The sequence below is a fragment of the Mytilus edulis genome, chromosome 3 (assembly GCF_963676685.1).
Source record: "Mytilus edulis chromosome 3, xbMytEdul2.2, whole genome shotgun sequence".
NCBI classification, from domain to species: Eukaryota; Metazoa; Mollusca; class Bivalvia; order Mytilida; family Mytilidae; genus Mytilus; species Mytilus edulis.
The window spans coordinates 56,183,795-56,211,323 of NC_092346.1; the positions used below are offsets into that span (position 1 = coordinate 56,183,795).

A 27,529-nucleotide genomic window follows, 5' to 3' on the forward strand; every position below is an offset into this window, starting at 1 on the left:
TATTTTGTCATCAGTTACAACATATTAAAATTTGGGAAGCTTTGGTAGAACAGTTCATGCATAAATGCACGGACACAAATGGAAACTCCATTTTTCAATCTTTCAAGAACCATAACTCCTGAACGGTAAAAGTCAAAATCGTCATTATTTAACTTGACCTCCATTTTGTCATCAGTAACAACATATTTAAATTTGGGAAGCTTTGGTAGAACAGTTCATGCGTAAATGCACGGACAGGACTGAAAACTCCATTTTTCAATCTTTCAAGAACCATAACTCCTGAACCGTAAAAGTCAAAATCGCCATTATTGAACTTGACCTTCATTTAGATGTCAGTAACAACATATTAAAATTTTAAAAGCTTTGGCTGAACGGTTCATGAGTTAATGCACGGACAACATTTGATTGCCGCCCGCCCGACCACCCGGCCGCCCGACTGCCCGACCGCCCGACCGCCCGGCCGCCCGCCGAGCATCCTCAAATCAATAACCGACATTTTTGTCACAAAAATCCGGTTAAAAAGTACTGTTATGATCTGTTATGAATGAGAATTTGGTCTGCAGAAGCTTTTTCGGGTGGGGTAAAGAATTTTTTCAATCTACCAGATTTCCTTTGATAGGAAAGAAAAGTCCAGACGCATTCCGAAGGAAAATTTTGCGTCACTGACATCTGAAGCGACACCTATCATAATAAAAATGAAGAAAATGGCGATCCTCTGAAATAATGATTAACGATAGTGAAGGACCTCAAAACGGAGGGTCTCTGGGCCCTGTTTCCGGAGCAATAGGGATGATGACTAAACAGCAAGATGAATCTATTCAACGGCCACAGTATTCTATGCCTGGAATATTGCATTTCTTGCAGACAGAATGGTCCCGTTTCGAGATGGAGCGATCGCAATGGGAAGTTGAACGTGCAGAACTCCAAGTGAGGACTTAGCAAAAAAGCACATAATGCAATTTAATAAATCTTTAATCTTTAAACTATCATATAATGGCTAAGTTATGGTTGTTATTTAACAGATCTTCTACAAACATCCGTGTTAAAATCATATATCCCAGGACGCCATTTTGCAGAAATCAATATGGCGGCCAAATTTGACATCTGATTCACTTATTCGCTGTGACAGTACCGTAGAGGTCTTTAGTAGAAAGCATTGTACCACCAATGGGATTTCTCAAGATAATACTCCCCTGAGGGATAAGTAAACAAAAGCATATTGAATGGTTTTCTCTTAACATTGTCAAGTGTGTAAACAACACAAAGCTCTCACAACACCCTTTCAGTTGTTTATAAAGAGCTTGTGTCTAATGTCTATTTCCCCATTGCAATACATTGTGTGGGTTTGTGGTTTAGTAGCTAAGACAGATGGCTACCATGCTGAAGGTCCCAGGTTGGGATATGACTCAGGGCGCTGGAAATTTCAGTACATCACAAGGGTGATTTTCACGGTATCTGATCTGTTCGCCCAGATTTCATGGTTGCCCTGGTCCGTTCGCCCTACTTTAAATAATTCAATTAAGGGCTTTTAAGTTTAACGTATTCAGATATTATATGGTATATATTCTTGAAATTTATGAAACCACATGGAAATATTTAAAAGTTGATGACTTGTTTTGTGAGCAATATAATTGTTCAATGATATAATAATTCTCACTGATTGTTGTAACAAAGTTTTGTTTTTTTGATAAACTAGTCCGCTTGGAATTGATAAAAACATGTTATACAAATATATGTATAGATTATCGGGTTTTCTACTCATTGATATCGTAAAATATCAGCTGCGAGCCACAATGTGAACCTTTTTGGCGAGTGAGTGTAGCAAACGAAACACAAAAAAAAGCTGCTGATATTTTACGATAATTATACGAAGAAAACCCGATTATCTTTTTATCGTTCTATTACTTGTCGTTTCTTTCTCCCTAAGACAGTTTTACGCTTGAAAAAAGGAAGCTTCATAATGTCTCCTCTCACATTGTGACGTCCCTGATAATGTCTCCTCTCACATTGTGACGTCGCTGATAATGCCAGGTCTCGTTTTGGAGTCTTGATACAAGAATTACGGAGCAGCAGAGCAGGGTGATATAGGCAGAGGAAAGGACGATAATAGCAATAATCTTACCAAAACATGATTAAGATTTAATCAACAAAAAAAAACCCGTCAGATTCTCACTATACTGAAAATGAAAAAAACATTTATAGCAATACAATAACCAAAACTTGATACAACATGTACAATAATATTAAACACAAAACCAATGAAAAGGGTGCTAAACAGCTAAAGTGTAGGGTTGGAACAGACTTTGGGTGCGAAAGTGAAAGAGGGCAAACGTTAATGGGCGCTTATGTGTTTTAGGGTGACCAGACTATGATTCTCAGAGGAGGTATAGTTCAATTGAATTGAATTTATACTTCGAATGGTGAAATCTATTTCAAGTGTTGTGTAATCAACACAGTCTAGGGCCAACATCAGATTACTCTTGACAATAAAACTTCTCTTTATCATGTTTATGAACATATATTTATTTTTTAGGCCAGAATTGCATTTTTACAAGGAGAAAGAAAAGGACAAGAAAATTTAAAACAAGATCTTGTCAGAAGAATAAAAATGCTGGAATATGCCCTGAAACAGGAAAGGTAAGTTGACAATCTATAGTGTCAGTTGTTAAAATTAATGGTAGTGCAAAACATTGTTGTTCAATACAGAGAAATGTGATGATGGTCAAAATAAAAACATAAAATTGTGTCATGATATTGGCTCAGCCTAAGATTATCATTTTACAATACCATGAATACCCCCTGTATTGAAATAACAATCAAATTAATACCAATTCTGGAAAGCAGAATTGAAAACATTAAACTTTTAAGTGGGTGAACAGCCAATATGTTATTTTTGGTGGCTAAAATTTAATTAATCTAGAAAACATGTAAACAAAAATGAGTCCATCTCAAAGTTTAGGGACCATGGGCTCCCAGGAATTGTCATCCTTGCTTTTAAAGGTTTCTCACAAACACACTGTTTTCTCTGGGGAAAATTTTATATCCTCCTGGTAAACAGGTAATTAAGAAATACCATCTTGTTTCTAGAAATTATAGCATGACACCCATAACACAATCTGTAAAAAAAACCACTTCAGATACTAGATAGAATCACATTCTAGTGATATAGCAAATTAACATCACATTACCATGGTGCTAAAAGGCCATGGTGAAAACACTGAAATATTCATCAATCCATAGTATAACCAATATGACACAAACATGGTGTCAAGATAAACCATTGTGTCCAGAAACTTTATTTTGTTGTTCTGTCTGTTGTGAAAAGCAAGACTTATCATTCTAAAATTCAACTGGCAAAGTCAATTATATTGACAATTATTCAGTCAAGTTCTGAATATTTTTTCCAACTAGTCAAAAATTTAGTCATTACAAAAAAAAAAAAAAAATGTTAAAGTCATTGAATTTATAATTCTTGGGGGATTCTCAAGGATATTTAATTCTATAATTTCAGGTCAAAATACCACAAGTTAAAATATGGAACAGAAATCAATCAGGAAGACTTGAAGCCCCCTGCATTAGAAAAGAAAGATGGTAAATATTATCATGATAATACATTAATTCAATTTTGCCAGTTACATGAATATAATTTTTTTTAGTGAGAATGGAATATTACATTTAGAAATGTATTATTAAACTTTATAAATAGCAAGATTTACAAAAGTATAATCAGAGTTCTAACGAGTGTCTAACCAATAAATAGCCTCTCTTTCTTCTTTTTAGAATTTTTTTTTCCCTCAGAATTTATAATGATTCTTGTAACTATCTGAAAAAATATACTTATACAACGAAAAGCAATCTTTTATACAAGAAAGGATAAGTTAAAGGATAGCTTGGTACATGAAATGTATAAAAACCAGCTAAGATATTCATTCCTTGAAAATTTTACTCAAAAATTGTCTTACAGGAAGTCACATTGCAAATAATTTCAAATTTAATGCAGTTTCATCATAATAGTCTCAAGTATTGAAGCCTAATATATAAACTCATGTAATTTCTGTCTTTGTTTGTATTTGTTCATTAGATGAACCTGAGCAAAATGAGATAACAACATCAAACAGTAATGTATCATGGCGACAAGGAAGACATTTACTGAGGCAGTAAGTTCATTTGTTATTATAAAAAAATCATGTAGATTATGTAATTATGTGAAAATAAGATAATTTGAAATATTGGTTTTGAAAATATGCCAATACAGTGATGATTTACCACTTAATTAATTGGAAAATTAGTTTAGAGACTATTAAACACAAATCAAATTATACTTATTTACATTTTTAGTAAGAGAATAAAATGTTGTTTTTTGGCTAAAAGTATTGAGTTGAAAAAGGTCATATGCATTGTTTTTATAACAATCTGACACAAACAAAAGAAAAAAAATAATAAACACATTAATATACAAGATTCACTATGGTCCCTAACTGGCTTACTTTGAAATCTTAATTGGAAAGTTATAAAACATTGTAAAAAATACCAATATATGGTCACCAAAAAAAAAAAAATGGACTTGATAGGAATTAATTTAGCTGGAAAAAAAATAGGTCATACTGACCAACTTTTAATCAAAAATAGTTATTTTATCTCGAAGGAATTGATCCAGATTTAACAGTATTTTAGTAACTGAAAATATTAAAATTCGGAAATAGAAAATATACTGATAAAAAAAGTTCTTCTAACAAGTTGTCCTTATCAATTACTTATCCATGAAATGGAACAAAAGTTAAATTAACCAAACAATAATTCTAAAGATGAGAAGAAATATGATTTATAACGTGCATTCTTGGTGTTTGCAGATATTTACAAGAAATAGGATACACAGATACAATCATTGATGTGAGATCTGCTCGAGTAAGATCATTACTGGGACTACAGGCTCATAATATAGAGAATGAAGCAGAAGGAGCACAACCAGCACTGGTGAATGGAGAATTATCACCAGCCAAAAGAAATAATGACCAAGGAAAAGCAAGGTTAGTTCCTGAAGATATAGATACAAAATGTGTGAAACACTTTATAACCATTCAAACATGTATTGCTTGAAGTATAACTTTCTTGTTGCATGTATTCACCAGTCCTACAAATGGCAATTGTGCACCTTATTTATGCATTTCAGCTGTCCAGGTGTTTTGCTCTATGCATTCTTAAAGTAAAAATGTTTAACGAAAACAATTTGATATGCTTGACTTTAATTTCAACCACTGGGTTGATTGCAAATGCTTGTTTAAGATACATTCTGTGTAACATGGTCATCTGAGTCTTGGATTCATTTGTTGTGGATGCTGCTCAGGGCTTTCAAAAAACATTTGAGCCAGCCAGACATTTTATATCTGATCCCAATTTTAATCCCTTAAGACTAAGTCACAAAAGGCAATTATGGTAATCAGAAGGCCATTCCAATGATAATGACATTAGATTAAAAAACGATTTTAAACTTTACTTTGTTTTGGATGTTTGGATGTAAACTGTTAAATTGGCAGTGCATCATTCAAAGTGTGCACATCAGCGTGCTCATATCTGCCATAGGCTCTTTATTTGTGCAAAATGACATGTCAAAAACTTCATTTTCGTTTTTAAAATCACGTTTTTCTAAAAACCGGATGTTGACTTGACAATGGTAAAACATAGACCATAAACGGATATATAAAATCCGTGTACGTTTGCAAAGCATGACTGTGAGTGAAGAATCTCTTTCCACGTTATTTCTTCAACAAAATGCTTGAAATGAATGTTTAGATACAGGTATCAATGATAATTTTAGCATTTTGAAGAAATAAAGGATGCATAATTAAATTTCCCACCTTTGCACATGCACACATGTTCTAGTTCATTCGACGTAGTTCTGACGATTTTTCATTTAAACCTTTTAAATTTTTTTATCAAATCATGAAGATAAACTAATTTCTTATAATTTTAATCTTTTGGACTTAATCAATGAGCTACAAACCACTGAAATATAAGAAAATAATTGTGAATAGACCGATCAATTTATACGATGTCCGGTACTGAACATAGTTTACCTGTCACCGGAACAGGTAGATATCATCTGTCCAACAACTAATGGTGTGTTCTCATTTCGCCTTAACTGTGAATTCCAGGTAAAAAAGGTAAAAAATATACTAAGGCCAGGTGGGAATTGAACTAAGGCGAAATGTGAATTTAGATAGAAATACTAAATAAACAAATTAAACCTGTTTTTATAGCAATTTAAACAACATGTAATTAGGGAATTGTTTCTCTTGATTGATTATTTTTAATAAAAGTGACCATTTTTTTTTATTTCAAAAGTTGTGAAATCAGGAAAAATCTACAATAAAAACATTTTTGAGTAGGAAAGTTGCTTCTCTTGAAATATTGTCTAAAAATCTAAATAATTTATTTATCCTTTACATTATGAAACACACAAAAAGTTTATTAGAACAACAAAAAAACAATTTTTGTCTTCCCACAGACGTTTAATTATATAACAGAAACTTTAATAAAAAAATAAAAAATAATAAAAACTGCTAATTGTATATTAAATTTGTAAGGATTCGGCGGAACCTGGTGTCTCACCTACTTTGGCTGTTAGTCGCAGGCTCAACAAAAATGAGGAAAAAAATAATCAAAATATTCCTCTCTATACTATCTTTTGATTGAAAGAAGCTTCTGTCCAAGTTTGGTAAAAATCCAGGATAATTTATGAATCTAATAAATGGTTTACAAACTTTAACTGCAAACTATATGTAATGTAATTGGAAGAAAAGCTAAGTCCATTTATAAGTAAAATACGGAAAAAGAAGATTTGTTTAACTAAATTTCTTTCTAGATACTAGCTTTTGATCATAAAAAAGCTTCTGTCCAAGTTTGGTACAAATCCAGGATAGTTAAAGAAAGCTATAAAAATTTAAAAAAAACTTTAACCACAGAGTGAATGTAATGTTTTTTGGCAGAAAAACTGAGTCCATTTATAAGAAAATACTGAAAAAATGGAATATTTTATTTTACAAAATTTACTTCTGTATACTATCTTATGATCATAAACAAGCTTCTGTTCAAGATTGGTACAAATCCAGGATAGTTTAAGAAAGTTATTATTATAAAATTTTTAAAAACTTAAACCACAGAGTGAAAGTAATGTTTCCTGGCAGAAAAACTAAGTCAATTTATATGTAAAATACTATCATTATAATAATATTTATTATTATGTAAATAGTTCTTGTGCTTTATGTTTTAGTGCTTTTCTCTCATGCGATTCTATATTACATGTGCAAGACACAAAAAAACACATCTTTTTAAAAAGTATTTCAAGGCAGATTTTGACATTAAAATAACAAATATCAAACATAATTGCAATACAAACAAAGAATAACTTAATTCCATTGTTTACACAAGTTCCCATTTCGCCTTAGTTTATTCTTTTTAACCTGAAAATTTGTACTAAGGCGAAATGGGATTAATTTTATATAATAATTTTGACAGCTAAGGCGAAATGAGAATAAGCCCAACTAATTAGCCTTGATTAAAATTGGGCGCACTACATTTGCGCGCATTTGGAGATTAAAATGTTTTATGTTTGCGCGCAGCTTTTGATTACATTTGCGCGCATTTATCTTACAGGTAAACTCAGGTAAAAAAAGGGTATATAATAAAATATTAATGATATAAAAATTCATTAAATTTGAAAATATACTTCAATCATATGTTGTTCATATCGTATTCTAAGACAACTTGATATAAAGTGTGCATGCTAAATTCTGTTATAACTTAAGGCATACATGTAACTTCATTGCGAATTTTTCAGGGTGAACAAGTACTTTATTATATATTCCTATATCTAAGTTCCCCGAATAGTGATCTTTTTAAAATTTGTAAACAATCTAAGTTAGTTTGTAAAGTTTTGTCAAGTAACGAACATTTGAAGTTGTTTTTTTATATAGCAAATCGGATTGATAGAATATAATGCAACCGACTTATCCTGCTTGTATCCAACGTCTACCTCCTAGTGGGTGAGTAGGTGACTTGGACTTACGGAAAGGATACTTTTACTTAAAAATAATTGAATAAATTTATAGATAAATAAGAGTTATTGCCTAAGCTTACCTGAGTTTACCTGCCTAATAAATGCGCGCAATTGTAATGAGAAGCTGCGCGCAAACGTAATGATTTTTGCGCGCAAATGTAATGGCAATGCGCGCAAACGTAATGCACCGTTAAAATTAGAAAGTATTGAAGTAGGGGTTGTTTTGATAGTAATTAATCATCATGTCACTTTTATGACCGGAAATGTGTAGATGTTAAAGGCAAAAGGTTGGGTCAAAAAGATCGTGAATTATCATGATTATGTTAAAATGACCGAAAAAGCCTTGAAAACTAAAATGTATATGACTGTTTCATGCTTTGCCCAGCTGGGCTTTTATATATGACCGTTTTGGAAGCCCTGATGCTGCTATTAATTCCTGGAAAAAGGTATGACTTCTAAAACTTGAGGTTTACCAGAATGTTAAAAAAAAATTTGGGGGAATACTGGAACAGTAAGAATGACGCTTATCTTTCTAGGCTACATTTGGTTATAATTTGCTAATCATATATATGTGCACCTTAATCTTTCCAAACAATGCTTTGTTTGATTCATTTGCTCCAAATAATTAAGTTTCCCATATGCAGGGTCCCTCCTCTGATATAAATTTCGGCATGAATTTTTTATTCTGAAGTAAGAATTTATTGGTGTTTAACAGCACAATAGTTAGAATTTTATGGCTGCCAGTTTTTATTGGCAAATGGAAGCCAGAGTGCCCAGAGAGAATCAGGACCGTCATAAGAAAAACTGATAATCCTACTCCTAGTCAATCTGTGTGTTGACAGGCTAGTGATACAGTACTTCCACTTTAAGGCAGTCTCTGCCAAAAACTATTTATAAAAGATTTGACTTTGATAACGTTTTCTTATTGATATTCTTTTTTACGTTAGATTGTTTGAAAAAAAAATGATTGCACCTGATTATCTGCTGATTGCATAGTGATACTGTAAAGTAATATTGATATCACATGCATGTTAAAGTTTATGAAACTGAACTACATATCAATATGTCAATAATGATCAAAAAAGCATTTTTAAACTTTACTTTCTTATATAACCATATTCTGCATTTTCCTTGTGTATTTGAATGTGTGCTATCAGCATTGAAATTAAAGAACTTTGTAGAATTTAAATAAAATATATTGAAATTGTAAATAATGAAACATATATCTTCTACTATAAACATGATAAATAAACATGTGTACAACATGTCTGCATAAATTCTCTTTCCTTTCTTTGATATCTGCATGCTGGAATGATTTCTTCTTGTGCTTTCTTAGGCCTGCTGGTAAGAAAGTGCCTGCTTCATTAGTGGATGATATATTTATGGAAAGTGAAAAGTCTGTTCTTGCTACCCTTGATTTCCTTGATAATGAAGGCATTGATGATGACGACGACGATGACGACGATGATGATGATGACAAGTAAGTTTTGATTGACATTAATTACATAAAGATGATAATTAAAGATAACAAACATTGTGATGGATGGGTAAATTTTTCATGGGTATCAATTTTCATGGATTGCTGAAAACTTGATTTCGGGGTTTTGACAATCTCTGTATACAAAGCCTATTGAAAATATGATATTCGTTGAATATTTGAATTTGTTGTTCACCTGAACCCACAAAACAAATGAAAATAGGTTTCAAATAATAATGAAAAAGAGAAGTAAGAAGAATTGTTAAAAGGCCTGGTCCTGCTGTAAGTTTAATTTATGGTGCAGTGAAACAGTATGAATCTTATACTCAAAAGATTGGTCAAGTTTGTATCCACATGCTATGGTTTTGATAGTATGGCTATGTTCTCACATTAACTGACCAGAAGAAATAAACCTTAGAAGAGTTGTCAAATATTTAACAGATGATTAGCTATTCAATATTCTAGGAATGTCTAGCCATTAAAAATTAAACATAAGCTGGTAGTAATCTATAGAATAACATAGTTAGCGAAGAACACTGACTGAAATGGGGAAAATTATAAATTGTATTAAAAACAATAATAAAGGTACAAATATTAAAATTTAAATCATAGTTCCACTTGCTTGTGATGAACATGAAATGACTCATCTCCAACATTCAGTTAAATTGCAAAGCATATTTTTGTGTTGAAAAAATACTTAGTAATAGTTACATATTTAAAAACATAATTGTTCAATAAGTAAAGTTTTATTATTATATTTTTGCACAGTGATGAAGAAGATATTATGGCAGCAGACGAGAAAAGAGAAGTAAGAAGAATTGTTAAAAGGCCTGGTCCTGGTGTAAGTTTAATTTATGGTGCAGTGAAACAGTATGAATCTTATACACAAAAGATTGGTCAAGTTTGAATTTTGGTTGTGTCACTCTTACAATTCTAGAGTTATGCTCCTTTACAAATGGAAAAATTGCTGATTTTTTGGTTTTAGTTCTCTTATAACTGGCTTCAACTTAATGTTATGAAACTTATGCACGGTGCTCATTACCACAAAACACAGATAGAGTTTGAATTGGTGGTGTCACTTTTACAGTTCAAGAGTTATGCCCCTTTACAAATGGAAAAATTGCTGAATGTTTCTGTTCTCTAACTTAAGTTTGTCTCAACTTAATGTGATGAAATGTATATATAATGCTTTTTACCACAAAACTCAAGTTAAATTCAAATTTTGGTAGCATAATCTTTTACAATTCTTGAGTTATGTCCCTTTATAAAGTTATATGCTTGCAGGTGCATCGCATAGGGACACATTCCCCATTCATTTCATCTCAATTGCTATGATGATAATTTGTTACTACCTTTGAAGATAGAAATTCATTTTGGCCAAAAAAAATTGAGATAATTTTTTTAATGTTCTTAAGACTTGACTTGATTGATGGTATTATTGAGAAATTCATTTTGGCAAATCTGAATTGAGATAAGAATTTGATTGTTTCTTTGATATAGGTTGATGGGATTATTGCTGGTGATGAAGAAACAGAAGAAGCTCTAAGAGAATTTGATTTCCTTGTTGCTGAAAATGAAGATGGCGCTGGAGAGACACGTAGTCATGGTGATGGACCAGAATGGGGTAGGTTTCATAACTGAATTCTAATTTGTTCTTTTTTTTTGTGATAGAATAGTTTGTTGTATTCAGATACTGTGGAAACTGAGAAAAACCTTGTCTTTTAAAAGTTCTAGTAGTTAAATTTTTCATTTGATAACACTATATCAATTTTAAATTCAAAGCTGACTACTTCTTTAATGTACCCAATTTTGTGTTTTTATACTTTTCATGTCCTTTGAATTGAAGAAAACTGTTGCATAAGATTAAAGTGTTTGAAGTAGGATGTACTTATTACATGAATGGGACTCTGGCTGGTATGTTGGAATGGCAAGAGTGAAATCAATTTGTATTGACTTTGTGATATTCAAAATGACAGAAAAACTTTAATAATTTGCAAAGTTGACTAAATATGAAATTTTTTAGCTCACCTGGCCCTTACCTGGCCCAAAGGGCCAAGTGAGCTTTTCTCATCACTTGGCGTCCGTCGTCGTCCGTCATCGTTTACTTTTACACAAATCTTCTCCTCTGAAACTACTTGGCCAAATTTAACCAAACTTGGCCACAATCATCATTGGGGTATCTAGTTTAAAAAATGTGTCCAGTGACCTGGCCAACCACCCGAGATGGCCGCCATGGCTAAAAATAGAATATAGGGGTAAAATGCAGTTTTTGGCTTATAACTCAAAAACCAAAGCATTTAGAGCAAATCTGACTGAAAGTGAAATTGTTGATCAGGTAAAGATCTATCTGCCCTGGAATTTTCAGCGGTTACTGTCCCTGAATTGGTAATTTTAAGGAAATTTTGCTGTTTTTTTGTTATTATCTTGAATATTATTATACATGTAGATAGAGATAAACTGTAAACAGCAATAATGTACAGCAAAGTAAGACCTAAAAATAAGTAAACATGACCAAAATGGTCAATTGACCCCCTAAGGAGTGATTGTCCCTCATAGTCAATTTTTAACAATTTTCATAAAATTTGTATATTTTCACTAACATTTTCCACTGAAACTACTGGGATAAGTTCATTATAGATAGAGATAATTGTAAGCAGCAAGAATGTTTAGTAAAGTAAGATCTACAAACACATCACCATCACCAAAACACAATTTTGTCATGAATCCGTCTGTGTCCTTTGTTTAATATTCACATAGATCAAGGTGAGCGACACAGGCTCTTTAGAGCCTCTAGTTTGAAAGTATCATTGCCCCACATTTAATGCCATTATTTTTTTCATATCATTATTGAGGTAAAAGTTATTACAAAAAGAAGAACTTGGTTGCATTCTATTTGTTAGTTTTTCTCAGCTTCTGAATTTGTTGATTTCTAATTTCCTGTTTGATTTTGTGATTAATCTTATCATTTTCCTTCATTATTAAGTAAACATCATTCAAAAAGTAAAATTCATTTTAAATAAATGATTGGATCTTTTGGGGAAAAAAAATTATTTGAAGTAACACAGAAAATTTAGGAAAATGATAGTCTGTGTTTGAAGTGTAAAAAGACACAACGGCATAAGAAGAAATTAATGGTAAGAACATTAAACAGGACTTTGTGCAGAGGGAGATATAATTTTAATTAATTTTCACCAATTTAAGTGGTGTATGCACTATCTGCATATCCAACACAGAAAAGTGATATTTAATATGTGTATTAAACAGAGAAGAAAGATGATGAATGGAAAGTTGATCCTCAAAAACTATCTAAATTTAAAGAACAGTGTGAAAAAGAAAGAAAAGGCAAAAAATCAAGTAAGTTCAACAGTCAATTGGTAAGCTCCTGTCTCATGCTAGTACATAAATGGATCAGATTTTATGGTAAAATGTTTTTCTGTTTTTAGAAAACGTGTGAAAATGTTTGAAGCTTTTGCTTGTTAAAAAATTCTGTTTCCTGCTTTAGAACTGATGGCACACTGTATCACTTCAAATGAGTGTTGTTGCATGAATGCTCCCAAAAATCCTTGCATGGTTATAGTATGTTGTACTTTATATATTACTTTTAGCTGTCAAGGCCATATGTATTTTTTATGTAATTTACTTTTAAGAATTTTTTTTTTGTGATTTTCTAGAAGACAGTATGCTGTTGATTTATTTGCATACTTTAAATATGTATATGTTTAGTAGGCATGGAGTTTTTGAATCTTTCTGAATTTTTTGATTTTTTAAATGAAAAGAGATGCTGATCCTGTATTGAAACAAATTTGATATGAGGTTAATACAAATCTGACAACGTTGTGTTAAACATAATTCAATTTGGATTGTAATTCAAAGTTTTATTTAAAGTTCATTTTCAATATACATATGTACTTAATAAACACATGCTCTTATGAGCTTTTCAAATAGACTGAGATAATGTCTATCGTGTCTTTGTAAACATTAGATTTCATATTATCCGTAGGCCACAACAAAACTACATTTATAGTTTCACAATATTTTATTATCAAATTCCTTCATGACAACAACATCAAAACATTGAAGGCTATGTAAAATTAATGATTTGGTTTTAAATGTAGATGCTGCTAATTAAGAAAAGTTAAATTATACTGATGGCCTGTATTTATTTTTGCATAATTTAGTTTGAATTTTTGCTGGTGGACAAAGGTAGATAACTTAAGATTCACTAGTTTTAAAATCCATGCATGCAAGTTTCGATAGTCTATTTTAGGGACTTTTCATGCTGTGTTTGCAGCTGAAAACATTTATTTCTTTACATTTAAAAAAAATATAAATTCTTAGATCTTCATGTAACTATACATATAGGTCATTTATTTGGGTATTCAATTATAAAAAAATACTGGTAAATATCTCAAATTTCTATTGAATTTTATCTACAGGTTCAATGTTCAGTCTATTAATTATTGAGATTCTTCTTAAATTTCTGATATAATGTCATGAAAAAAACTTTTATTGAAAACTATTGTCCTTCTTGCAGTAAAAACCTTCAACATACCCACTGAAAACAGATTATGTGTGTGAATGAATCAAGCAAAAGTGTTTTTTTTTAAAAGTCACCTCAGTAACTTGTCCTTTATAAGATTTAATATTTGACAAGCAGCCACCTTGTCATGGCAACTCCCCAAAAAATATATGTATATATTACAACACAAATGACTTTCATTTAATCACCAATTTCAAAATTAAGTTTTCTGCTTAATTAAGTTTGATCAGAACTTCTTATGATAGACTATGAGATTTTCTGTAAAGTTTTGTTAGTATTACTACATCTCAATTCTTATGATTAGAGTGAAATTTGGGGAAAGGTTTTGTTTCTAGACAATATCTTTTGAGCCATAAATCTTATCTTAACCAAACTTGCTTATATTGATAAGCAGATGGACAAATTGTTTTTGCAACATAAATGCACCTTGCTATCAACTATCCATATACATGTACAAGTTTAATGCTATATTGTTTATCCTGATTTGCATGAGATTTGAGGTAAAAGTACATCTAAATTTCTGTAAATTTTTCCTCCCTTTGAATTAAGAAATTTTGCTAATGCCTGTTATTTTTATGTTACTCATTCTTTGTTTGACATAGAATAACACTCTAATTTTGCATAGTTTTTTCCAAATGTATGTTCTTCTGTGAACATATGATCAAATTCTTCAGTCTGTCTTGTCATTCTAAAAATGTTTTGATGCACTAAAATTTTAATACTTAATACATGTATGTTTTCAAAATATCTTACTCAAACTGTGCAATTGAAATCAATTGCTCTCGGACATTAAAATCTGCTAATCTTCATTTCTAGTTAATATCTAAACGTGTTAGCTTGCATTATACTTATAGATGTCTACTCACCTTTTAATTGTTCTTTTAATAAAAAAAATTTGATATGCACTGAAGTTTAATGTGTTCTCCAAGCAGCAAGCTAAATAAATATAAGAGTTTTGCTTTGAAAATAAGGGTTTGATTGTTTACTGTAAATTCTGAAATTTTTGCATGCATTTAATACTGCAGTTGTTTAACAATTGATACAAATGTGAGATTAATTAACAATTATTTTGCTTTAAGTAAAAGTTATCAAAATTTTAAAATGTGATTATTTATTTTTGCAAATCGTATTCCAGCACAATAATAGTAAAAACCTTGCAAAAAAATGTCTGTATTTACAGTATTAACTTTAGATAAAATCTTAAGTGGTATTAAGCTGAGTTACATTTTAAGTGATCGTAATATTAAATGGGCTCTTTGCCAGATTACAATCTATAAATAAAAAAGACATATATTAAAAACAATATAAATTCTCTACCCATATTAACATGAAATTGACCTGAAGAAGTTCTTCTTGAAAAAATTGATTTGGTTAAATCAAATAAATCTTTTTAAAGATGAAAAGCAAACAATTTTATTTAATGATAATCTGGGTAATGTTGGTGAATCTTTAAGTGACGATTTTAAACAGGAAAAGATGGATGTATACAGTCCTTATGATACAATGAACTAGACAGGAAGTTCAGTCGAAATTGTTTTCCTATAAATAAGATGTAGATTACATACCAAACGACAAACATGGAGGAATTTAGTTTCTTGGATATGGAGTTCGATACATATTCATGTATTACTTTCAAAAGAAATTCAGGTTATATAATCATTTGAATTTTCTTAATTTATTAAATTTTGATTTTAAATTTTAAGAGAAATTGTTTCTAAGTTTTTAAGATTTTTAATGATAAAATTAGGGAGGACAATAATAGTTAAAATGGAGGCAGAGGAAGTTATTTCTTGTTGGCAGAAGCTGACCTAATTAAAATATTTTGTTGATGTGATACGTCTATTATTGCATAAATGGTATTCAATGTTAAGAGAAAATGTTCTTGATGATAACTAAAGTTTACTTGATGTTTTTGCATATTAAAATTATAATACAAAGTTATAAAGACAAAAAGTTAAAACTTTCAGTTCTGATATTTGCTGTGTTAATTAATGATGGACTTGTTCATCAGCTACTTCAACACTATTTACTAACTTTCACTAAAAAATCTTATTTTTAATAAAAACACATTCAAAATTAAATAGAATTTACCAATGATGTTCTGAAGTTGAATAATCTTATTTGACAGGACCAAAAAGATCAGCATTACAAGCCATGCTTGCTAATCTCGGCACTGAAGACGATGTGCATGCTGGGGCAGCATCGTCAGGACAATCTCCTCCTTCATCTTCGGGAAATAGCATGCCCGATATAGATGAAATGGGTATGCACATTAGTCATACTGATACAATATAATTCTAATTTTGTCAGTTGAGTGAGCAGTGTATTTAGACAAAATTAGAATTACAAATGTATATGATTGAACTGCCGGGACTTTCCTAAGTTTTAACTTGCATTTGGGTGTAATTATAATTCAGGAAAGCTAGCTTTTGCAAAAATCTGGTGAAGGCATTTTAATATTTTACTTATAATCATAGTAAAACATTTAAAGCCATAAATTGAAGTGTTATGCATAAATTCAGAGTGGTGATATAAATTTCAGAATTGTTTGTTTTTTGTAGTTTTTAGCTTTGCACGATTCACATCTTTTTTATTTCACAAATCTGCTTTATTCCACCTAGGAAAGTCCCTGATTTATTTATAGATAGAGTATGTTGTTTTAACATTTATTGTTTATCAATCCACATTAATATATTGTAAATGTTCAATGTTGTATGCAGCAAACCCTTGCAGTTAACCTTTGGTGTTATTATCAGTGTAGAAAAAGTCTTAACCATAACATGTATAGTAAAATGAACTTATGAAGTAGGTGTCATCAATGCATGTCACAAAATAGTAATTTCTTTCTTTCCACATTTTTACTCTAGAATATTACTTGTCAGGTGAAGACTGAAAAACCTCTGATAGTCTAATCTAGTCTAAACTGCAAATGGTAGAAAATCTTACCTTAAGATGCCTGGTATTTCCAAGACTAGAATTCTTGCTGATGTTAAAATTCCCCCCCCCCCCCCCTTATCTGTCAATGTTCATATAGATTTTTAATAAAAAAAAAAATAGATGGAAAAAGACACAGGAACTTATTCTATCCCAGCAAGTTAGGTAGGAAAGATATATTGAATCGGTCAATAGCAACTGAGATAACCAACAGCAGACCAGAAATAGTTCTCCTTGTTTCATTTCCATTGAAAATTTACTTTTATAGATTTTTTAATTTATATAAAAAAAAGTTCTTTTTTGGTATCAAATAGGGAATTGTTTTATTACTCTCATGTATATCATAACTTTGTTGCAGCTGCTTAAAAGAAAAATACAAGTTGACAAAATGTCTCAAGGTTGTCAGTTTATTTATAAGATTTCAAAGTCTGTGATTGTGATGCATCTTATTAATTTTAATTGAAGATTGACTTCCTTTTATGTTTATTTAATTACAAATTGACCCATTTATGAATATAATGTTATGTTGAGAAATTTGTCAGATAGCCACACCTCCAGATGAAATGTTGAGATTTCCTGTTGTAGGTGGTAAGAGTCATTGAAATATGAAGACAAGTATGATTTATGTAGTTGTTGTTCTCATAATTACAATTAAAGAATGTAGATTTAATCATATTATGTTTTATTTGTAGGCGTTCAGGGTGGTGGATCCATGCCATTTTCATCGTCCAATAATCAGCGACAGATAATGAATGCTGAGGAAGATGCTCTGGAAGCATTAGAACTTGGGGAATTAGCTGGAATAACTCCTCAGGACGAATTTGACCCTGTTAATAATAATTATGATGTAAGATTTGTATATAGCATATGTTTAACTCTGAAATGACATATCTATACAACTAATTGGCAGAAGACAACTTAATCTAGTTTGAAATGAATCTTGATAGATTCAATTTTGATCAGAAGAGAAAGAATAGTCTAATTTGAAAAATATTTCAAGACTTTTTATAATGACTTCTCCACAATAGTACAACAAATGTAGGTAGCATTAAGTTTTCCAGTCCAGTGTATCCATCCCTTAATTTGTCTATCCATATCGCCTTATATATTGGTTAAAGGTTGTTTACTATGAATTTGTGGTCACAACAAATTGAACCTTAGTATTTATTTTCCTTTTGATGTGAATTTTTGAAAAAATATTTGCTAATTTAAGGGTTTTGACCAAGATTTTGAGGTTAATTGAGCAAGGAAATATAATAGAATGAGAGGTGATGGTGTCGTATAAACCTATATTCTTGTTGTGCTTTAATTGAAAATAACAAAGAACTGATGCCAAAGACAAGTTGAACTATGGAAAACAGATATATTTATTGTTAGTTTAGCCTTTAATTTGGGAAGATTCATTAAAAAAGATGGTAGCTATTATACCAACAATCTTCAAAACAATTGTGTATTGAAAAATAAAGAAATGATGTAGAGAGAGGAAAGGAGCCATAATGTTCACAATTGTGTTATTTAAGTTTTCCTATACTTACAAAGACAATGTACATGGTGATGTTTAAACATAAACACTTACACCAAATGAGAAGTTTATATACTTGAATCTGAAGTTTATATACTTGAATCTGAAATGAAAAAAAAATTGAAACATTCTGTTTATGATTATTTTGTGTTGTAGAATTTGTCACCAAAAGAACCTTTCAGGAAAACTTGGAATGCCAAGTACACGTTACGAAGGTAAGCTAAACTTAAAAATATTTGCAATTCCGATAACATAGAGGTAACTATTAAAATATGCAGTAACAATATATCGAAATAAAACAATGGGCTAACAAATTTGTTGAAGTGTAAGCTCTTAGAAAAAGGGATACCTTAATATTTTTCTTTAAGTCAAAAACAATTCTGATTTAGATCTTTGATAGTCAGTCAAAAAAATGTGAATTAAAAGATTATGTGTGTTTGTCCTTAACTTACCTACCAACAAAATAGCTGCCTACTCAAGCATTTTCTTTGTCCTGATGTGGATAATTTTTTTTAATCATAGGCATGAAGACTTAAAATAACTCATCTGACATTTCAATTTCTCTTTGCTAAAAAAAAGGAGATGCCTAGCTATCTATCCACTGTCTCTACCTTTGGGTAAGGTTTGGGCAAACCAAAATGTTTTTAAGTGTGGCCTCACATGATATTTTGACTTTATTTTCAGCCATTTTGATGGTGTTCGAGCCCTGGCCTTCCATCCTGTTGAACCTGTTTTATTAACAGCTTCTGAAGACCATACGTTAAAATTATGGAATTTACAGAAAACAGTCCCTGCAAAAAAGTAAGTTTTAATCTAGTTGTTTATTTACAGACATCAACACAATCTTCTTCTAGTCTATTTATTTATTAAATTTCTTAACAGATACTAGGTAAGCTATCAATGAATAAATCAAAAGACATGTATCTGTAAATGTATGCAAGACAATGATAATACCATTTAGAAAAACATGTATAAGGCAATGTTGGACAAAAATTTGAAAAAAAACAAAATATTTTCTATATTTGTAAAAACAGTTGTAATAATTATCTAATTTGCATTCTTTTTTTCATTAAGTTGAAAAGCCTTAGAAACAGTTGGTATCCCTGTGGCTAAATTTGCATTTTTAACCGGATTTTTGTGACAAAAATGTCGGTTATTAATTTGGGGATGTACGGCGGGCGGCCGGGCGGTCGGGCGGTCGGGCGGCTGGGCGGGCGGGCGGGCGGGCGGCAATCAAATGTTGTCCATGCATTAACTCATGAACCGTTCAACCAAAGCTTTTAAAATTTTAATATGTTATTACTGACACCTATACGAAGGTCAAGTTCAATAATGGCGATTTTGACTTTTACCGTTCAGGAGTTATGGTTCTTGAAAGGCGGCAATCAAATGTTGTCCGTGCATTAACTCATGAACCGTTCAACCAAAGCTTTTAAAATTTTAATATGTTATTACTGACAACTATATGGAGGTCAAGTTAAATAATGGCGATTTTGACTTTTACCGTTCAGGAGTTATGGTTCTTGAAAGATTGAAAAATGGAGTTTTGAGTCGTGTCCGTGCATTGACTCATGAACTGTTCTTCCAAAGCTTCCCAAATTTTAATATGTTGTTACTGATGACAGAATGGAGGTCAAGTTCAATAATGACGATTTTGACTTTTACCGTTCAGGAGTTATGGTTCTTGAAAGATTGAAAAATGGAGTTTCCAGTCGTGTCCGTGCATTTATGCATGAACTGTTCTACCAAAGCTTCCGAAATTTTAATATGCTGTTACTGATGACAAAATGGAGGTCAAGTTCAATAATGACGATTTTGACTTTTACTGTTCAGGAGTTATGGTTCTTGAAAGATTGAAAAATGGTGTTTCCCGTCGTGTCCGTGCATTTTCTCATGAACCATTCAACCAAATCTTTTGAAATTTTAATATGTTGTTACTGATGACAAAATAGAGGTCAAGTTCCATAATGACGATTTTGACTTTTACTGTTCAGGAGTTATGGTTCTTGAAAGATTGTAAAATGGCGTTTCCATTCACGTTGTTGCATTTACTCATGAACCATTCAATCTAAGCTTTTCAAATATTATTATTTCAAAATGTTGATACTGATGACAAAATGGAGGTCAAATTTGATATTAATGATTTTCACTTTCACCATTCATCAGTAATGGTTCTTGTGATATTGCCAGGACACAAATAAATGTAAATAAATTCGGTTTGCTGTCGTTGTGACAGCCTCTTGTTCATAAAAGATCTAGACTTATTAGTTTTTGCTGCTTTAAAATCCAAGTTTAAGAAAGACACCCTATTTTCCTTTTGAAAAAGAAGCAGCTGAGAGTAACCAATGAATAAGAAATTTAAAAAAAACCAGACTATAGTTAGTGACATGACATTGTATAAAGTGTATTATTGTTTGTTTTTTAGAACTGCATCATTAGATGTTGAACCTGTATACACATTTAGAGCACATATAGGGCCAGTATTATGTTTAGCCATTAATGCTACAGGGGAACAGTGTTACAGTGGTGGAATAGATTCTACAATAAAATGTTGGAATATACCTAATTCAAACATAGATCCATACGATTCATTTGGTAAGTCGCATCATATTACAGTAATGAAGTTAAGTGGTTTAAAATTTCTTTTCAATTATTGAAGTGAATAGTGTAAAGTGATAGATGAGCCTATATGTCTCACTTATGTTTTGTAACTGCTCCTGAACCTCTTGACAGGATTAGTTTATTTTCTCAGAAGATGTACGTTTTCACCTCTTATTTTATATCTTTCTCCCAATAATTATCCGGGTTTGAACGAACTTTGTCATATCCTTTTATACAGTACACATTTACTTTTAGGGCAAATTTTGAATCTGTGCTTTTTCAATAAAGCTTTGCTTAAAACTTCTTGTCTTTTACAGGTTATTATTAGCCATGAAAATACCCTAAACTCAGTAATAAAAGTAATAGTAAAATGTCAAAATACCCTAAACTCAGTAATAAAAATAATACTAAAATGTCAAAATACCCTAAACTCAGTAATAAAGATAATACTAAAATGTCAAAATACCCTAAACTCAGTAATAAAAATAATAGTAAAATGTCAAAATACCCTAAACTCAGTAATAAAAATAATAGTAAAATGTCAAAATACCCTAAACTCAGTAATAAAAATAATAGTAAAATGTCAAAATAACGAAAAATTGCAATTCAGCAATGGGACTGAATAATGTCTTTCTTATTTCTTCCAGATCCAAGTGTTCTACAAGAAACTTTAGTTGGCCATACAGATGCAGTATGGGGTTTATCAATACACTCATCTAAAACACAACTTCTGTCAAATTCTTCTGATGGAACAGTGAAGTTATGGAGTCCAGGAGCCAAATCTCCATTACTGAATTCATTTACAGCAGATACTGGTAATTGTCACTATACCTTATCCATTTTATAATAATTGTTCAGATGATTTGCATTGTCCTGTCTATTTACAATATCTTTATTTGTTTTGGTATACATTTATGGCATGTATGGAACACATTGACGTTTAGCTTGATAGCTGCAAAATAGCTAGTCTATGAAATTATTATATTTGTTCTCTACCTTTTGAAGTATCAACAGAAGTTGTAAATATCCAACAAAATTATGGGTAAGGTAACACAATAGGACTGTAAAACCTATTTGACCTTGTGTTGCTCTATTAAAAATAGCTGATACAAAGTGCAACAAATAAGCAAAAGCAAATTATAATTTTATGCACACAAAGTACACACTCAATTAGATCAGATGTCACACATGCATTCTAAATGTCATGTGCTTAAGAAATTTAACAATAATCAAAATAAATGATTTTAAAGTATTTATTCTTCATTATTATTTTCTTAACAGATGATGGTGTACCAACATCAGTAGATTTTGTGCGTTGTGATCCTAGCCAAATGGTAGCTTCTTACACATCTTCAAATACTTACATTTATGATTTAGAAACTGCAAAACAAATACTCTGTTTAGAAACTAAAATCAATATAGGTAAGTATTGTTTTACCATTTAATTAAAAGATTCCCATCTACAAAATAATTAAGAACAAAGATAAGATTTAGCAGATATGATACAGGAATTGAATTCTGTAGTCAATATTGGGTGTTTTCTTTAAATACTGACCAACAGCCTAAATGTTCACTTTTTTTTTTAACTTCAGGCTGTTGTGAATTCCATTAATAACAAGTAGGGTGACATGTAAAGCATCATCTTAGGACTCCCCATTATTTTGATATTTGTAGCATGCATATAGTTTTTTTCAGGATTATGTTGCTTTTCTTATGGAACATGAAGTTGTGAAATATAACATTATATATTTATTTTTTCAGATACTAATAATAGTAATCAAATCAATAGAATAATAACACATCCAACACGTCCAGTCACTATTACAGCACATGAAGACAGGCACATTAGATTTTTTGACAATAACACAGGTAATGTTCATTAAAAAATATAAAAAGTTTCAATTATTTGAGAAGAAGTCTTGTGTATGTTATTTGTTTTAATGTAGCTTGACTGTTAAATACTATTACTGATATATATATTTATATACTGCTGCTCAAAAGGAGGGGGAATGGTACTGTTTTTAACGCTGTCAGTTTTTTCTTACCTTACATAGTTCTACGAAATTTTTCTCAGTTACTACAAATTAGAGTTTCCTGAAATTTGTAATCATTCTTCATTTGAAAATGATATGCTGTGTAATACAGTTTCAGAATCATTTATCCTCAACTGCCTGTTTACCTAATATGTATATATTCTGACAAATAAGTGATATGAATGAAATTTTTGTGGCATTTTTCCAGAGTACTACAAATAAGTTTTTCCTGTTCACTGAATTTTTTCAAGTGGGGTATCATTAATGCGCTCACAGATTTACTCGTTACTAGTTTGTTAGTTTTATGTAAAAAGGTCTTAATGATTTTTAGAAGCTTCAAGTCATTTGCTAAGTAGCATTGACTTTTTCAACTGTTTTTATGCCCCCATTTAGGGCCATTATGTTTTTCAATCGGTGCGTCAGGTTTTCTGTCTGTCCTGCTTCAGGTTTTTGGTTTAAGTTTTTGGTCAAAGTAGTTTTTGATGAAGTCAAATCAACTTGAAACTAAGTACACAAGTTCTCTATGCTATGATCTTCTAATTTTTATGCCAATTTAGAGTTTTGATCTCAAATTCAGGGTCCACCGAACATAGAAAATGATGAGTGGGGCTCATGGACATATTCTTGTTTGTTGAGTAATAATTTTCCTCAATGGAAAAGAAATAAGCTATACAGATGTTTTTTATCCAGTTTCTCATGTAATAATAAGTTTCTAAAATTTAATAACATATAATTCCCCCTTCAGAAAAAGATTTAAAAATACTGTTTATTGTTACAGGTAAATTAATCCATTCAATGGTGGCACATTTAGATGCTGTGACGAGTTTAGCAATTGATCCAAATGGACTTTATTTATTGTCTGGAAGTAAGTATTTGTTTACATCTGTAATTATTTATCTATTTATAGTTGTGCATTTTTAGAGTGTTACAAATGCTGCTTTTGTCTCTCCTTATTAGTTTGTATTCCAAGTTTGTGTTAACCAATCCAGTAAAATTAATGGTTAAAGACTCCTTTCGATTTTTATGATTCTAAGACTCACCTATTTCTACATGCATGAAATAATCTTTGACTGAAAACAAATTTCAAAATTTACCTTTATTCAAAATAGCAACATATTTGTCTTTCATGAGAAGTTAAAAAAAAGATATTGTATTAGTTACAAAGTTAGGCATTAGTATTTGTGTAAGGCTAAAATGAAAATGAGTTCAATATTGTGTTTCTGCTTTTTTACAGGTCATGATTGCTCTATTAGGTTATGGAATTTGGACAGTAACACTTGTGTACAAGAAATAACTGCACATAGGAAAAAATTTGACGAATCAATATTTGATGTAGCTTTTCACCCGTCAAAGCCTTACATAGCTAGTGCTGGAGCTGATGCATTAGCTAAAGTGTTTGTATGACCCGGAAAATAAAGCTTAGGATATAGCTAATTACCATTCAATGCAAAAAGTAAAGGCCCTGGCCTAAACTGTCTGTGCCCAGGGAACATAATCATGCTGTGTTCATTTGTAAGCTTGGAACACGAGGAAACATGTATGTCCGGAGAGAGAGTAAATATTCATGAGAATTTGTAAAAAAAAAAGATTTTGTATTTAAGAAGTTTTTGTGTAGTGTACAAAAGACAATTAACAAATTAGATTTTTAAAACAATTTGCAGAAACTGTATTTATTTATGTTTAATACAGTAAATCTATGAGTGATACCCAGTTAGTGCTATTCAAGTTTTTCTTTCATTCGTTATATTTCAGTTTATATTGTAGGCAATATAAATGATGCTAGCAGACACAAATTTTTGGAGGGGGTTCATATTTATTTATCCGTCCATACAAAAGTTTAAATCAACAAAAACAAATGAGAGGGGTTAGATAGGTATTTGGTCCAAATATGTAAAGCAATAATTAGCGGGAACTTTTGAAATTTGAAATAATAATTTGACCTTTTGATATATTCCAGTGAAGACTTTTATTAACAAGTATACTGGTATTTACAATTGAAAATAAGATAGTTATTTGCAGTTTACAAAATATCTTAAAAGTGAATTTAGTGTTCGTTGTTATGTTATTTACTGAAATCAGTAAATTATGTTTTAATGACCTATTAACAATGAATACCAAAAGGAATTAATTGTATCCATATTATGGACCAAAGAAACCCCTTAAATGTTCAACTCATCCTTTTTACATATAAACAAAATAATGTTTTGTTTTTATTTCTTTTTGCTTTCTATCCTTCTATGAAGGTAAAAAAAAGAAGAGGAAAAGTAAAGATAAGTAATTATGTTCCCAGTCCCATGGCCTATATATGTGATAAAACAATGTCACCAATTCATACTAACATGTTATGTGTATAGTTCACAAATGTGACAGTTATTTATTTATTTCAATTATTAAAAAAGTGTATTGCAACTCATCACTTATTTTCATTTCAGTTTAACAATTATGTTTTAATAAGCATATCAGAGATTAAATTATGATTTATTGTTTATTTTATGCATTTAATATTTCAATTCATTTGTATGTAGACTCGCTATAGATACTCATTTCACATCAACAATATTCTTTCTCACCTTTATATATACCACTTATATATATTGCAAGTATATATTAGATTTTCAGTTGGATTTATGCTTGTGAACCATCTAACTTGAAATTATATTATCTACCTCTTATAAGTGAATTGTAATCAGCAAATTTATTCAATGTAACTCAGTTTTAAAGAGAGCTCACTTGTTTTAAAGGCATAGTATTCTATTTTGTCATCTATCAGTATGCTAGATATACCTCTCCAACAAATGTACTTTATTCATTGTTTCTCTATGAAGATTGAAAATCTGTGGAGATGCCCAGTCATGCAGTCAAATTTATCATACAAGGGATATGTTTCATTTTTTTTGTCCTATACATACAGGCATAGATAACGGAAAAGTAAATCTCACATTTATATTGACAACTCAGATATTCTAGGAGAAAAATTGTCCAAAGAATGAAAACCAACACTTCATAAAAAAAGAAGGTAACAAACTGACATGATGTCAATTTTCCAACATAAGAAAGGTATTACTATATAAAACAAATTTGCTTGATGAACCATTGTGCAATAAAACACCTGCTAAATCACAAATATATTGGAATCAAAATATAGGTAAAAATATCATAATTATAAACCAAGGGTATATAACTTGTGATATTAAAATTGCAGTTAATCTTTTCTTTCTTCCTCTCCATAGATCTTACATTAAATGTTTATCTACCATCTGTCATATATAACCAATTTTTAATATCTATGTACTGTATGATTACTCTTGTGATACATTATTTTTAACCTCAGATTTACTCCCATAGAAGTTTGTGTAGTATGTTAGCATATACTTAAGTTCTTACAATGATGCAGATGAAGCTTAATTTCATTTTTTTATTTATTTTTGGAAGCAAACCAGTACAAAGGATGATGCAGGGTTTGGAAAAGGTTGTTCTAAATATAAAAATAATATGATTATGTGAAAGAAAATACAAAATATATATTAACATTGAAATATTAAAGACAAAAATCATAATTAATTTCAGTGAACATATATTGTTTCATTTGTTCTAAATACAAAATTATAATATGTTTACTTGAAGGAAAATACAAGATATATATATTAAGTTATTAACAATGAAATATTATTGAAAAAAAATCATAATTAATATCTGACAATGAACACATATTGTTTCATGACTTAGATTTATATATTAATCCATGTATAAAATTTATATAGTCTTTTCTTCTTGACTTTTTTATTAAGAGAAGAAAGGATTCTATCTTAAAATAAATGAAAAAGAACTATACCTCAAAAATTGGTTAGAATTTAGTAAGAATGTTAAACAGTAAATTGTATATTCTTAATAATTCTAAAGAACAATCTTTCAGCCAAATTGCAGACTGAAAAGAAACAATTATATATTAGAAAGATAAATAATTTATAATTTGCAAAAAAGATAAATAATTTATAATTTGCAAGAAAGATAAATAATTTATAATTTGCAAGAAAGATAAATAATTTATAATTTGCAAGAAAGATAAATAATTTATAATTTGCATTTGAAAGAAAAATGCTAGTCCAATAGATTACGCACATTTAAATGTTGCATATGCATACCTAAGGAAAGTTATCAGTTTGTTTCTGTTCAATTTCTGTATTTTCTAGAAACTTGTTTGCTATCTTATAACTATTTTTCACTGACATTAAGTTAAATGATCAACAATCCTTGAACTGGAGTTTCGGTTATTGCTAATTTGTCAAAAATATTCCTTAATATATTTGAATTGACTGAAACTTGAATTCCACTTTGATGAGTTATCATCAATTTAGTAGTCAAATCT

General features: G+C 30.4%; 1 protein-coding gene across 8 annotated transcripts; it reads left to right on the forward strand.

Moving 5' to 3' along the window:
- Positions 1 to 636: 636 nt before the first annotated feature.
- LOC139514367 (striatin-3-like) lies at positions 637 to 26,986 on the forward strand. Of its 8 annotated transcripts, XM_071303491.1 has the most exons (19): positions 640 to 927; positions 2,534 to 2,637; positions 3,512 to 3,591; positions 4,082 to 4,157; positions 4,851 to 5,027; positions 9,393 to 9,536; positions 10,302 to 10,374; positions 11,034 to 11,157; positions 12,798 to 12,887; positions 16,202 to 16,336; positions 17,700 to 17,854; positions 18,686 to 18,744; positions 19,214 to 19,330; positions 20,955 to 21,124; positions 21,778 to 21,945; positions 22,412 to 22,552; positions 22,892 to 22,999; positions 23,942 to 24,028; positions 24,398 to 26,986. In XM_071303491.1, exons 1-19 carry the CDS (start codon positions 724 to 726, stop codon positions 24,565 to 24,567), a joined length of 2,382 nt encoding a protein of 793 aa, XP_071159592.1. In that variant the 5' UTR covers positions 640 to 723; the 3' UTR covers positions 24,568 to 26,986. The 8 variants fall into 8 exon arrangements, with proteins under 8 accessions (XP_071159595.1, XP_071159592.1, XP_071159598.1 ...); XM_071303494.1 differs by lacking the exon at positions 9,393 to 9,536 and having other exon boundaries at positions 637 to 927; XM_071303493.1 differs by lacking the exon at positions 16,202 to 16,336 and having other exon boundaries at positions 656 to 927.
- Positions 26,987 to 27,529: the final 543 nt, after the last annotated feature.